At 39.7% G+C, this 14,280-nt stretch overlaps 1 protein-coding gene across 4 annotated transcripts in view; it reads left to right on the forward strand.

Annotated features, from left to right (window-relative positions):
- Positions 1-14,280, forward strand: part of PAK1 (p21 (RAC1) activated kinase 1) — a 152,711-nt gene that overhangs the window by 121,808 nt on the left and 16,623 nt on the right. For all 4 annotated transcript variants that reach the window (XM_042959496.1, XM_007078949.3, XM_007078950.3 and 1 more), the window contains exons 6-9: positions 685-801; positions 2,434-2,608; positions 4,942-5,005; positions 8,851-8,899. In XM_042959496.1, the coding sequence (XP_042815430.1) occupies positions 685-801; positions 2,434-2,608; positions 4,942-5,005; positions 8,851-8,899 (405 nt within the window). The remainder of the gene's footprint in view (positions 1-684; positions 802-2,433; positions 2,609-4,941; positions 5,006-8,850; positions 8,900-14,280) is intronic.

The following is a 14,280-nucleotide window of genomic DNA, read 5'->3' on the forward strand; positions in this document are numbered from 1 at the left end:
TTAATTAAAAGTTATGCCCTGCACCAGCAGTCCTGTTCAAATCTATGAGATTGCCAGTTTTCCTCCCTTAGTATGTCCAATGTGATAAAGATCAGTCTCCCACACAGTAGTTCTTGCCTAGTATTCCACTAGGTAAGTTCCTTCACTTAGCTCCTGTCATTCTGACTCCTGACTTTCCTCTCTCCAGAAGCCCCAAATGGCAGGCAGGAGGGGAGTTCACCCTCTCTCTGTCCCCCATATCAGATACAGAAAGGAGTAAGGAATTATAATGATAAACTTTGTGAAGTTTCAAACTTTTGATCCCTTTCCCACATTTTGTACTTTGTTACCTGTTCAGTGAAGAGAGTCAAATTCATAGAATAAGGGAAGGAACTATGAGCTTGTGTTCAGAGTTTGGACTAGGCAAGGCAAGTAGAGAATCTGTAAGCTGGCTTCCTAATCCACAAGTAGGCTTTGGGTGGGAGAAGGAAACCCCCAAGGGACTAGTGGGTAGTAGTAGCTAAAAGAAAAGGGAGAAGCTGACTGAGTTCCTGGGACTGGCTACACAAAGGTGGAGAGTTTGGAGTCTGATTCGGGTGTGAGAAGGGGTGTCTGAATGAGATTACTCCTGGGGTTTGGCAATTCTGGTAGCTTAAGTCTCATGTCAGCTGGACCTGATGAAACCGGCTTTTCTCTGCTGTATAGAATGTGAAGACGGTGTCTGAGACTCCTGCAGTGCCACCAGTTTCAGAAGATGAAGATGATGATGATGATGCTACCCCTCCTCCAGTGATTGCTCCACGCCCAGAGCACACAAAATCTGTGAGTCTTTGGAGATGTGGACAGCTTTGGGATTTAACAGAGCTTACAGGGGGAGTTATAAGGCCTAGAGGCCTAGAGGTTTAATGCTGTGGTAAGGGTCCTTGGATTTTTGCAGCTGGTGAAATCACAGAACCACCTTGACTGAAAAGTACTTTTTGTATGATTAAAGATATGAGATAGTGTCTTTATTTATCACTGGTTTGCAGATAGTCCTGAAGTATCCTAGATAATTGGTGTTTATACCAACCTAACTCTAGTTTGCTTAGGCTGTTCCTCACAGACAGGAAGATATATAGAATTAATGTTACTTAGTGCAGGACTTACATAAATTATTCTAGTCTCCTGGGAAGCAACAAAGCAGCCTGCTGCAGATCTTTTCTTCTCTGTTAAATGTGTGCATTCTACCTCCTAGAACATCATTGATGATACTGAAAGGCCCAAAGGAATTTATAAATATGTTAGTGCTATTAATATGCTGGACATCAGGAGTGCATTTTGATGCTGGATATTGGCAGTGATTTTTATTTAACTTCCTTTGAGGTTCTTGCATTTCAAAATAGCCACAGTCCCTCTGCCCTCACTTTGCACAATCTGGTCCCCATGCCTTTTACTTGATTTAGCATCAGTGCACACTAACCTATCATCAGATGATACTGTATTAGATGATTCTTTGTTTGGAATTTTAATATGACAAGAGCTTTACAATGAAAGAATGATCTAGGGCTTACACTCTGTGCTAATGCAAAAAAAAAAAGGCTGCCTTTTGAGTAGAGGATTCAGGGAGCTGTTCAACCATAAGTTGATTGACTGACTGTAGGAGATGCGTGACGGAAATTTAAGGGGTTTAGATGAACTTTTAGGATGAGAACTTTTAAACAGAATCTGTGGAATCACCCTTTCTGTAGGTCACAATGAGCTTCACAATTGGAGAGTTGTCAAGATAGCTCACCTTGATACGGCCTTTTTTCAGTTTGCAAGCATGTTTATTTAAAAAAAATTTTCCCACTAAACCAAGAACTTCTCAAAAACAGAGGAAATATATATGTATGAATAGTGCTTAACATAGTTCTTGGCAGATAACAGAAAGGAAGTAAATATCTAATGAACAAATGAATTGGTAAATTTGATCTTCATAGCATTCCTTTTTTTTTTTAATTTTTTTAAATATTCATTTTATGAGAGACAGACAGAGACAGACAGTGTAAACGGGGGAGGGGCAGAGAAAGAGGGAGACAAAGAATCTTCTGAAGCAGGCTTCAGGCTCCAAGCTATCAGCACAGAGCCTGATGCGGGGCTCGACTCATGAACTGTGATATCATGACCCGAGCTGAAGCTGGTTGCTTAACCGACTGAGCCACCCAGGCACCCCAATTCATAGTATTCCTTTCTAAAAGGACACTGTTAATTCCTAATTTATGTTGTGTATGTGAGAACAAGGAAGGCCATTCCACCCACAGAGGATGGGCCTGGGGCACAGAAGAAGAGGAGCATAGATTTTGACCTAGGAGAAGGGTTGAGTTTATTGGGATTTGTTCTTCTGTGGATGTTCTAACACACATGTGTAAGAGGCTCCTGAGCATCACCTGTGCTAACAAAGACTGGCCTTGCCAAATTCTTGCACCAACAATGCAGGTATACACACGGTCTGTGATTGAACCTCTTCCTGTTACTCCAACTCGGGATGTGGCTACATCTCCCATTTCACCTACTGAGAATAATACCATTCCACCAGATGCTCTGACCCGGAATACTGAGAAGCAGAAGAAGAAGCCTAAAATGTCTGATGAGGAGATCTTGGAGAAATTACGTAAGCACTTTGTAACCTTCTCGACTTGCCTTTTGTATGTGACTGGATGAGCACAAAGATGGAAAACCATTGCTAAAAGGATCCTGGTCCTAGGCTTGGTCTATGTGGCTGGCTGGCTATGCTTGATATCTTAGCCATGTAAGGTTTGCTTCTCACCTTGCCCCTGCAGCCACCTCCTCTGTCTCAGCAGCCCTGATAGGATATCACGTTAGAATGGGAATGTGATGAGAATGTGGATTGCTCACTTCAAGGGCTAGGTATCTCTCAACCTTAGGCATGGGTTATGGAGATGAAAAATAGCTTTTATCTAGTGATTAGTCTGGGATGTTGTGTTGAGAAAGACCGAGGCCTTATTCATACCTGGTCAGAAAGATTCCCGTGATTATTGATGCTTGCCATTGACCAAGGAGAAGACGGATCTGCCATCTTGGTTGTAGGAAAAGAGTGAAGGGAAACTAACATTTTGTGAGCCTGTGCTATGTACCAAATGACAAGCAAGGTATTTCCTTGATTTTTGTTGTTGTTAATTTATTCCTTATGAAGATAGACATTATAATCTTCATTTTTTGGAGTTAAGGTATTTGAGGCTCTGGTTATGCTAAATACCCTGCCCAAAGATCACACAGCCAGAAAGTAACTGGGCTGAGGTTAGAGCCCTTGTGCGTCTGTAATGAAAGCATGCTGCCTCTTGGTCTCAGGTGGTAACTTCTGTTTCACTTTCTTTAGTGGCAAGAAATGAGGGTGTGTTAGAATAGCTTGTTGCTGTGTTTCAGTAAACTGTAAGAGAATTTCTGCCTGAAGGAAGGACTAGGTTAGTGTTTGGGCTTGGAAAAATCATTTGATGAGGACTTCAATTTATTCTTTGTACCTATTTCTTTTTTACTAAAAAAATTTTTTTAATGTTTATTTAGTTTTGAGAGAGAGAGAGAGACAGAGTGAGAGCAGGGGAGGGGCAGAGAGAGAGGGAGACACAGAATGTGAAGCAGGCTCCAGGCTCTGAGCTGTCAGCACAGAGCCCGATGTATGGCTTGAACCCATGAGCCATGAGATCATGACCTGAGCTGAGATCAGACACCTAACTGACTGAGCCACCCTGGCACCCCTGTACCTATTTACTTCTAAAGGAGATTTGATGTGACTTATTTGGGCAAATCTGCAAACTAGCATGGCTTTTTAAAGCCTAGGTTTCTGGTTCTTTAGCTTAGCCACTTTCAATTGCTTCCTGATAATTCTTATTTGACTTTTTAAAAAATGTCACTCTTTTAATAGTTGCCCTTGCCCAGAGCCCTTATGAAATGAAGTAGGAAAAGCCACTTATCTAGCCATCTGTTTACTCCTATATGTAGTGTTTTTCTCTGAACCAGATTTGTTTTAAAGCACTAATACTTAGAACATAGAATTAGGAACAGCAGACTAGCCTGGGAGTTAAAGGCACTTGGGTTGAAGCCCCAGCCTTGCCACTGACTTGGGGTCTTGGGCAATTTCCTATTGTTCTCTAGGCTTCCCTTTTCTCATCTTTTAGATTAGGATGTTAATAACTGTCTTATTTGTAAATCAAATGAGATAATATATGTGAAAATTATCAAATATTAGTAATTGGTGTTGGGGAGAGCACACTGGACTGGGAGACCAAAAACCAAACTCCAAATCTTAGTTCTGACCACCAATTTGCTGTGTGACATTGGGAAGAAGTATCTTCCCTTCTGTGGGCCTTGGTTTCACCATCTAGATGGTGAAACCCAACCTCTCTCATACCTTTGTGTCTTTGCACTTGATATACTTCCTTCTGTAACCCCTTCTTGACTTTCCTCTCCCTGGCTAACTCCTACTTACCCTGTAAAAATCAGATATCACTTCCTTTCTGAAGACTTTCCAGTCTGTATTTTATGCCTCTTTCTGTATTACAACAATTGGATTTTCATGGAACTTTATGCTAACTTTTCTATTTCTTCCATGAGACTGAACTTCTTGAGAGCAGGGACTGTTTTAACTATGTCTCATCTATCCCTTTATTCCTAGTATTCAACATAGGGCTTGGTACATAGTAAGTGAGCATATTAAATGAGTAAATGTTTATTGAATGAATGAATTTAAAAATGAATGGTGGCCTTTAGGAGTTTAGAAATGGAATAGAATACGATGAATAAAAGCCGTAAGGAGATGAAATTTTTGGTTGGAACTTACGGGCAAGAGCTAAGGATGTACTGAGTATGGTTTTGGGTGTTTGAGATAGTTTTTTAATCCTTGCCAGCTCCAGGGTTTGGGGGAACATGGGCCCTGCTTTGTATCTTGATCTGGGAAAAAATGATTCATGGTCTCTGTTTCTTTCAAAGGGAGCATAGTGAGTGTGGGCGATCCTAAGAAGAAATATACACGGTTTGAGAAGATTGGACAAGGGTTAGTAGGGGCATTTTCTTTCCCTAGAGAAATGACTTAAAAATTGTGTATGCTGGTGTATATGATTTTGCTTTTGTTTTGCCTCTCATAAACCTTGTTCTTTCTCTACCTCATCCCTCACCCATCTGGAAGTGTTATGTTAGGCTGACTTCAGGTTTGGCAGAATTATGCTTAGTATGAGAGATGTGCCATTTAGCTGACCATGTTGCTAAAAATAACCCTTCAGTGAGAGTGCAAAAGCCATTTATTTTCTTAGCACAAAACCTGCTTCCCAAATTATAGCTCTGCTTTTTCAGATTAACCCTGTTGACCTGGCGCTGAGACCTACCAGCACTAATGTGAAATGGAAGACTCTGAACTACAGACCCTTCTGCTAGTGTAATGGGACCTGCTTTTCTAGGTGGATGCCAGGATTCATGTCTCCTGCTCTCTGATTTCTTCTGTGAATCTTGCATGCTGCCCTCAGTGTACTGAAGTCAGCAACTCTTAACTGAGTTCCTGTTTATGTGCTAGGCACTATGAATACAGCTATGAATCTGATACAAACTCTGTCTTCAAAGACCTCATGTTTATGATAAGTCTTAAAAGTGTTTGGCCATTATTTTGAGCAAAAAAAGCCAGATATAAAAGAGCAGACACTATATGATGTGTGTTTATGTGAAGTTCAAGAGAAGTTCAAAAGAAGACTTCTATTTATGCTAATAGAAGTCAGAAAAATGGTTGTGTCTGGGAAGGGCATGTGAATTGGGAAGGGGCATAAGGAACCTTTGGAGTGATCTTAATGGTGAACACATGGGTGTGTACATATTGAAAAATCATCAAGTTGCACACTGAAAATTTGTGCAGTTTACTTTAGTCAAGTCATATCTCTGTATAAAAAAGCAAAATAATGAGATTTCTATAGACCTACCCAAATAGCTAAAATTAAAGAGAAACTGGAAAAAAAAAGCACCTGACTTACAGAAAACTCTCAGTTAATTGAATGAAAGCATTGTTGCTAATGAAGTCTTTGAAGTTTTCTGTTTTAGTTTTCTTTCTTATGAATCCAAGAACTTCTGAAAATAAAGTATTGCATTATATAATGATGTGTTTGTACATCATTCTACAGCTTACATCTGTTATTTGCATCTGTTGTTTAATTTAATCCTCAAAATAACCCTGGACATGAGTGGATTTTATTTTTTTCCTGGTCCAGTGCTTTTCCTACCAGACATGCTTTTGCGAGTCTGAACTGATATAAGGTAGTTAACACCTTGAAGAGAAATCATATTGCTTGTCTCAAAATAACCTGGGATGGCATTTCCTTTACCTAACTACATTACAATATTAAGAATGTAGAAGAAAGGTGCATGGACAAGTGTGGGCAAGTCAGGTTGCATCTCTGGACTTCAATTTCTTCATCTGTAAATTTAAGAGAGGGCTTGTGGACTCAGAGCCTTTCACTTCCAGAACTTCTGACTTTTCTTTCTTTTTTTTTTTTTTTTTAATTTTTTTAAACGTTTGTTTATTTTTGAGAGAGATAGAGAGTCAGAGTGCAAGCAGGGGAGGGGCAGGGAGAGAGGGAGACACAGATGCTGAAGCAAGCTCCAGACTCTGAGCTATCAGCACAGAGACCAACATGGGGCTCGAATTCACAAACTGCGAGATCATGACTTGAGTCGAAGTTGATACTTAAACGACTGAGCCACCCAGGTGCCCCTCTGACTTTTTTTTTTTAATTCAGAAATGAACATCAGAAATGTAACATATATAGGCATAAATAGGCAACATCTGAAAAATGTTTTTTCCTTGCTTTTTTGACAGGTCTGTTAGTGTGCTAAGGGAGGAATGAAAAATGTATTAAGCTCCTACACATTCCATGATTTTAAAATGCCACAGGGCACCTGGCTGGCTCAGTTGGTAGAACATGCAACTCTTGATCTGAGGGTCGTGAGTTCAAGCCCCATGTTGGGCATGGAGCCTACTTAAAAAAAAATAGTAAAAAATAAATGCTACATAAATATGATGAATTGATAGTTACAATTTTTGTTTGCTTTTTATCCCTTAAGACCTGAAGAATTTTTTTTGACCTGGAATTCATATGTCTTTTTTTAAGGTACAAATAATCAAGTATTAACTAGTGGGCCTGACATCTAAATCTCTGTAATCATGGAGACATAGTCCCAAAATGTCCAGTCCCTTGGGGCCTGGGCATATTTGCCCTTTAAGAATGATGCTTATGGTAGGATGGAAGAAGATGAGTATAGGAAAATAGACACCGGCTTAATGACAGAAAATGACTAGAGATAGAATGATCAGGCAATGGGAAGGTAACTGCCAATACAAATAATCCACTTCTTATAGCCCGTATCTTATGATCGCAATTTCCTGGCATATAAGTATACTTCTAACTAAAGAGTGGTGGTGTGGAAGCTGGTGACCATAATTTTGAGCTGCAAGGCCTGCAAGTGACTTTTCTCCCTAAACGGACCTGATTTCCCTGGGTAGCATAATCTCAGGGCTTGCCTGGAATGCATTTGGTAATACATAGACTTTAAGATTTCTTCAAATTGCACATATGTATCTGACATACAGCATGTACAGTTATAAATGTTGTTGCATATTACTCACCTACAGATATACAGGGTTCATGGTTATAGGCATAAAATTAAGTTTTTAGTTATTTAGAACGGACATGATTCCTTTCCTAGCATTATTCATAGTTTGTCTCTGCCTTTCTTCTTCCCACTCTCTGTCTCTGTTTGTATGTGTGAGTGTGTGTGTGTGTGTGTGTGTGTGTGTGTGTATATGTTTGTGTATTATACATGTATATATGTGTGTATATGAGGTTATTTTTACCTTGGGGATGGGGTAAGAATTATATCGGATTTTCAGGCAACATATGTGTTTGAAAAACCATATTTAATATTTTATGTTTGAAAAAATGAAAAATAAAAACCTATTTTACAATATAAACTGCAAAATAAAATTCACATATCCTCTTGATAGGATAAATGATTAAAAAATCACTGTTCTAAAGGTTCATAAGATTAAAGCACCATGAGATTAATTTTCTATTTTTTAGTACTTACAGTTTTTTAATGTAAATTATAATTGAATATAACACAGATACGTGTACAACTCAATGAATTTTATAAAATGAACACACCCATGTAACCAGTACCTACATTAAGAAATAGAACATTACTATTACCCCAGAAGTCCGTATTTCTTTTGCTAAAAATATAAGCAGGTCAACCCTCTCCGCCGCCTCCCTCCACCTCATTCTGAACATTTCCCTTGGACCCCTTTCCCCTCACTCACCCCTGGTTGAAAACCATAGATCTGACCTTACTAAGGTTTACAAATGAAGAGTTTGAGGCTGCAAGGGGTTAAAGGAACCTGCCAAGGGTGATGGAGAAGAGAGGAGGAAGAGCAAGAACAGAAAACTAGTATATAATCAAGACCTGTTATATTCTAGGCACTTGGCTAAGTGCTTTATGAACTAATTGATTTAAATTCTCTTATAGTCTCTTACCTCTTATCTTTACTTTGCCAACGAGGAAAGTGAAGCTCAGGGAAATTAAATCACTTGTTCAAGATCATATAGCTTGTAGATACTAGGTAGACATTTCATTTTGGAACCTAAGTCTTTTGGCCCTGGAGCCTGTGTTCTCTTTCTGCCATGTACTGCCATGTACATATGAGAATAGAGTAGGGGGAGGGGGGATTGGGGAGGGTTATTTTTGCTGCTATTATTATTAACACTTGCATTGCCAGGTCGTGTGTAGATCTACATTTGACAAATGTCACTTCATTTAAAACCTGTGTTGTTTTTCTCTCTCTCTCTCTCACCTGTCACGTAGTGCTTCAGGCACTGTGTACACTGCAATGGATGTGGCCACAGGACAGGAGGTGAGTATTAACCACTGACTCTTGCTCCTTCAGTTCTACTGTTTCTTTTTATGTTTGGTTAATTTTTAGTTCTTCTTAGCTCAATAGGGACACTTCTAGTTTCTCACTATAGGAGACTAGAACTAAACAGAGGAGTAACATAATGAGACTTACAGATTTTGGAAAAAGTCTCTGTGGCTACAGCATGGAGAACAGATTGGAGGAGTTAAGCCTGGAGCAGGTGAGTCAGGTGGTTATTACATAATTTTAGGTGAGAGGTGATGGTTTGGACTGAGGCAATAGCATAGTATGAATGGGAGGAAGTGACTGGATTTGAGGGGTACTCAGGTAGATTTGCCAGAATCTGGGGATTGATGAATGTGAGGATGACTCACAAGTGAGCGATCCTAGTTAAGTAGAAAGTAAAAAGGTGGAGGTATAGGTTTGAAGAAGTTGGATATTGTCTGAGAGATCTTCTTGTGGCACTGCCTAGTGGTGGATGATTGTTTATACAAGTTTGGTGTTTGGTAGAGAAATCTGATGTAGAAGAGATTTAAACACACATCTCTTGACTCCTGATGTAGTGATCCTTTCGTTAGTCTGCGCCCAGAATTCCAGCAGACATTGAGGTCCTCATTTGGAGGCACCTCTTTGTCTTTCTCATTTCATTAAGCTGGCAGAACTCTGACTTTATTGCTAGGGCCTGCTGACCCTACATCTTCAGCAGAAGGAAGCCGTGAAGGGAATATAGAGTACTTGAGTTTTCCTTGCATTCTGTTCTTTGATTGTAGAGCAGGAATGTTGGCAGGCGGGCTGGGGATGGGAGCTGCTCGTGGAAGTACTTAGGTTGCAGAGTCCTGGGACTCAGAGGTTGTGAGAGAGACCTCTTGTTCCCGTGATAGAGTACGGCTCCTGGGAGGGAAGCTACTAAGACCTGCTTGTGGATGTTTGGTGGTTGAAACCCCTGGTATACTGGAGCAGTCATGGTCAATAGGAATAGCACATATTTCACCTTGCTCTTGTGAGTCTTTTACAAGCATCAAAACCAAATATTGAGGCTCCGTTGACGGTAGGTCAACTTAAAAAACAAAATAATTATTTAAGGATTTAGTCATTGTTCTTTGAGATGAATTCAATAACCCAGATGCTTACTGTTGTTAGCACTTAAATGATTTTAGGCAAGTCATGTGACTTCTCTGAATCTGAGTTTTATTTATGAAATGTACATGATAACGTATACATACCTACCAAAAGTGTTGGAAGAATTCAGTAAAGCAATGTACGTGAAAATGCATCATAAACTTGAAGAATTAAAGTTATATATTTATTACATTCAGTAAAAAATTCCATATTTATTATTTTTTATTTGTTCCACAAAGCAATTGTTGAAGATTTGCCTTATGCCACACTTTGTGCTAAGAACTGTGTGAAATATTGAATCCTGTGCAGGCACGCAGACATTAAAATCATATATAAGTGTTAGAGACCACACTTGCCATTGGGCACATATAAAAGTCTTGTAGTGTGGAGAATAGATCAGAGGACAGGAACCTGCGTTAAAGTAATGGTGATTAAGGAAGGTATTACTGTGCCAGTTTTAAACATGGTGAATTAGAGGCAGAGGCAGAAAAGAGGTGATTATACCAATCCTAAAAAGAACCCTGTGAGGTAGGTAATATTATTTCCTTTTACTGATTAAGATTTTGAGGCTCAGAGAGTTTAGCTAACTTTTGCAAGTTTGTGCTGCCAGCAGTTAGCAAGGACTGGGTTAGAATCTTGATTCTAAAACCTAGACCTGTGTTCTCCAAGCTGCAAGGCCACAACAGAGCTAAGGTTAGGTACTAGGGCTCCTTGTCCTGTTTCTGGGCTCTGGGGCCCTACAGCCCTTGATGGGAGACAGGCTAGTGATTGGCATTTCCTGGAAAGGCCTGGAACCTGCATGTGTGAGAAGCTGGCCACAGGAAATAGAAACTTGACTTCACTGTATGCCTGCCTTGTGGTTACAAAACTATGAATGGAAGCAAGTCCATTAGGGTGGCTAATGTAGTGTGGTCAGGAAGGCCTCATTTCCTGCCCCAGGGAGCATAAATCGTTAGTGGAGCTGGCAAGATGCTCTCAGTCTTTGTGAGTGAGTGCTTATTGGGGGTTATCCACCTGGGAAGAACAGAACTGTTGTGTGTCACATATAGGAAGATTAGCATGTTAGTGCCAGGAAGTCTCCCAGTTACAGATCCAACAATTATTTTTCAAACCCATTTTTAGAGGGAATGTGTTTTATTTATTTATTTTTTTTTAATTTTTTTTCAACGTTTTTTATTTCTTTTTGGGACAGAGAGAAACAGAGCATGAACGGGGGAGGGGCAGAGAGAGAGGGAGACACAGAATCGGAAACAGGCTCCAGGCTCCGAGCCATCAGCCCAGAGCCTGACGCGGGGCTCGAACTCACGGACCACGAGATCGTGACCTGGCTGAAGTCGGACGCTTAACCGACTGCGCCACCCAGGCGCCCCGAGGGAATGTGTTTTATAGAAGGAATAGATTGGAAGAGACTTTGGAGTCATATGGACCTGAGGGCATTGATTATGACCTTGGTCAATTTCTTAAAAGTCTTAGTCTCAATTTCTTTACTTGAAAATACAGATAATGATTTTTACTTGGAGGGTTGTTGTTACTTTTTACTGAGAAAATGTAACTAGAGCACCTAACCTAGCACCTGGCACGCAGTAAGCACTGAATAAACAGTGTTGTCGTTGGTTGGTTTTTGCTGTCGTTCCTGTTGATGTGGTCATTCTTGCTGCTCTGGGTTAGATATTCCTCAAATACAGTCATTACTACAATTCATGGTTTTTATTGTTCTCTTCCTTTATTATTAAAAATTTTTACTTGTATTTGAGTAATGCATTGGCCACCATCTCGTATTTAGTCCTCAAAACAATCCTGCAAAAAAGGGAACCAAGGGTGGGATTATTATCCTCAATGTACTGATGGAGAGACCAAGGCACAGAAAACTTGTGATTGGTCAAGGTCAGTAAATGACAGCCTCAGAGCTTAGGTCCCCAGAGCTCAGGTTCTCAGAGCACAAGCCCAATTCTTTTTCTTTTATAGAAATGCTATGTGCTGTCCTAAGAGGGACGGATTGTGTGAAGGGCATTTAGCCTAGCACATATTTAGTAGCTTTTGAAAAGGATTCCTGGTATCCTGCTACTGCCTCTGTGTTATTCTCTACTTGCCAGTCATCTCCCTTGCTGCTTCCAGCAGCCACCTCTTTGAGGTTTGTAAGCACCGTCCCATTCTTTAGGATGGCCAGAGGAACTCCAAAGGTATTCCTTTGGCCCCAGATTTTAATATATATTATAAAGGTCACTATACTTAATACATCTTTAGATCAATATGTTGCTCTTCAGATATTAGAAAAAGCTAATAATCAAACATTATGGAAAGCTACAGCCAGACCAGAAGCCTAACCTCATAGGAGACCCCACTCCGAAGCAAATTTTTCTTGCTTGCGGTGAGGAATGGAAGTAGTCAAGTGTTTAAAAGAATCATTTCTGTTCTTATTGATGAACTGAATCTCTGCAGAAGATTGCCTATACTTTACTTAAAGAAATATGAGTTATGTTTTTTTTTCCCATAAAAATGTGGATTATTCATTTTTTACAGCTCTTGCTGCTTCTGGAAAGACTCATTTAGTTGTTCTGTTAGGTTGTCCCTGTTCTTGTCTGTTAAGCAGGAAAAGAAAATATCTCTAGGGAGTAAACATTTAGCAAATAATTTAAGCTCTGTGGAATAGTCTATTGCTGATGCTATTTATAGTCTAAAAACAAAGTTCTTATCAACCCACTGAATTCTCTCTTTCTCTCTTCATTTCCACAAACATTTGTTGAGCAACCACTGTGTGTCAGGTCCTGTGCTTGGCACCAGGGATTCTGAGTTTTCAAATGAGCTCTCAAGCTTCTAGAGATACACACCCTAACTAATCATCATAAAGGCACTATGTGGTAAGTTCCCTAAGAGAGCTATAAATATGATCTTATGAGGCTTTAAAGAAGAGAAAAAAGCCTATCTGGTTTGGAGAATGAGGTTTCTTTTGGCCTGACACAAAGTATAAATAGCTTTTGAACATGTGGAAAGGATGCAAGGTACTCCAAATGGAGAGAAGATCAGATCACAGAGTATGTGAAGGAATACAGTGGGAAGTAAGATAGGGGTCAGATCATGAGAACTTTGAATGTTGGGCTGAGGAGCATCTAGGCAAACAGAAACCATTTATGTATTTGAGCAGAGCAGGGTGTTATCAAATGTGCACTATGGGGAAGATTAATTTGGCCTTGTGTGCAGGGTAAATTGGCATCACTTTTGAGGGTTCTAATCCTAACTTTGCTACTGAATCACTTGTATACAAATAACATATCCTCTCTGAATCATGATTTCCATATCTGTCAAAAGGAATCAATATTAATGCTTAACTCATAGTGTGTCTCCGAGGGTTAAATGAAATAAACCTGAGAATACCTTACCTAATACTTGATACATAGAAGAAATGGACACAAAAGTGTCTTGGAAACTAACTTATACCTTATATTTGTGTTATGTGGAAATTCATTTCCACAGACAAAAAAACCTATTAAATTCTTTTTGATACATAAATATTAAGGATCTCATCCCCTTTTTCTCTTCTCTCTTAATGTGATCAACTCTGATTTATCTTTCCACACCAAGTTCAAAAAGTCATCCCCCCCTTTATGAAGCGTCTCAACATTGCCATATTGAAGGAGGTCTTGCTCTATTTTGTGTTTCTGTAACACTTCGTATGGACTTTTGTTATGGCATACCTCTTTTATATTGTGATTAAAAAAAATATTTTTCTCTTATGAATATTTTATTAATAGAAGGTTTGATTCTCAAACTTTGGTGCACATCAGAATCAGCTGGAGCATTTATTAAAACAGAATTCCTGATTCTGTCTGGGTGGGACCTAAAAAATTTCAATTTCTTGGGCACCTGGATGGCTCAATCAGCTAAGCGTTAGACTCTTGATTTCAGCTTCAGATCATGATCTCACAGTTCATGAGGTCGAGTCCCGTGTTGGGCTGTATGCTGGCAGCATGGAGCCTGCTTGGGATTCTTGTTCTTCCTCTCTCTCTGCTCCTCCCCCACTTGCGTGTGTTCTCTCTCTCTCTCTCTCTCTCTCAAAATAAATAAATAGCCATTAAAAAAATAAAAATTTTAATTTCTAACAAGTTGCCAAATGATGTTGATGCTGCTGGTCCGGGAACCTCACATTGAATACACGGGTTTATGTGAATTCTGCAAGGGCTAAGACTGATTCGTCTCTGTCTCCTTAGTGTTTAAATTCTGGTACTAAGTAGTCACTCAGTAAATGTTGAGTGACTGGTTGCTCA

The sequence above is a fragment of the Panthera tigris genome, chromosome D1, assembly GCF_018350195.1.
Source record: "Panthera tigris isolate Pti1 chromosome D1, P.tigris_Pti1_mat1.1, whole genome shotgun sequence".
In the NCBI taxonomy this organism is placed as follows: domain Eukaryota; kingdom Metazoa; phylum Chordata; class Mammalia; order Carnivora; family Felidae; genus Panthera; species Panthera tigris.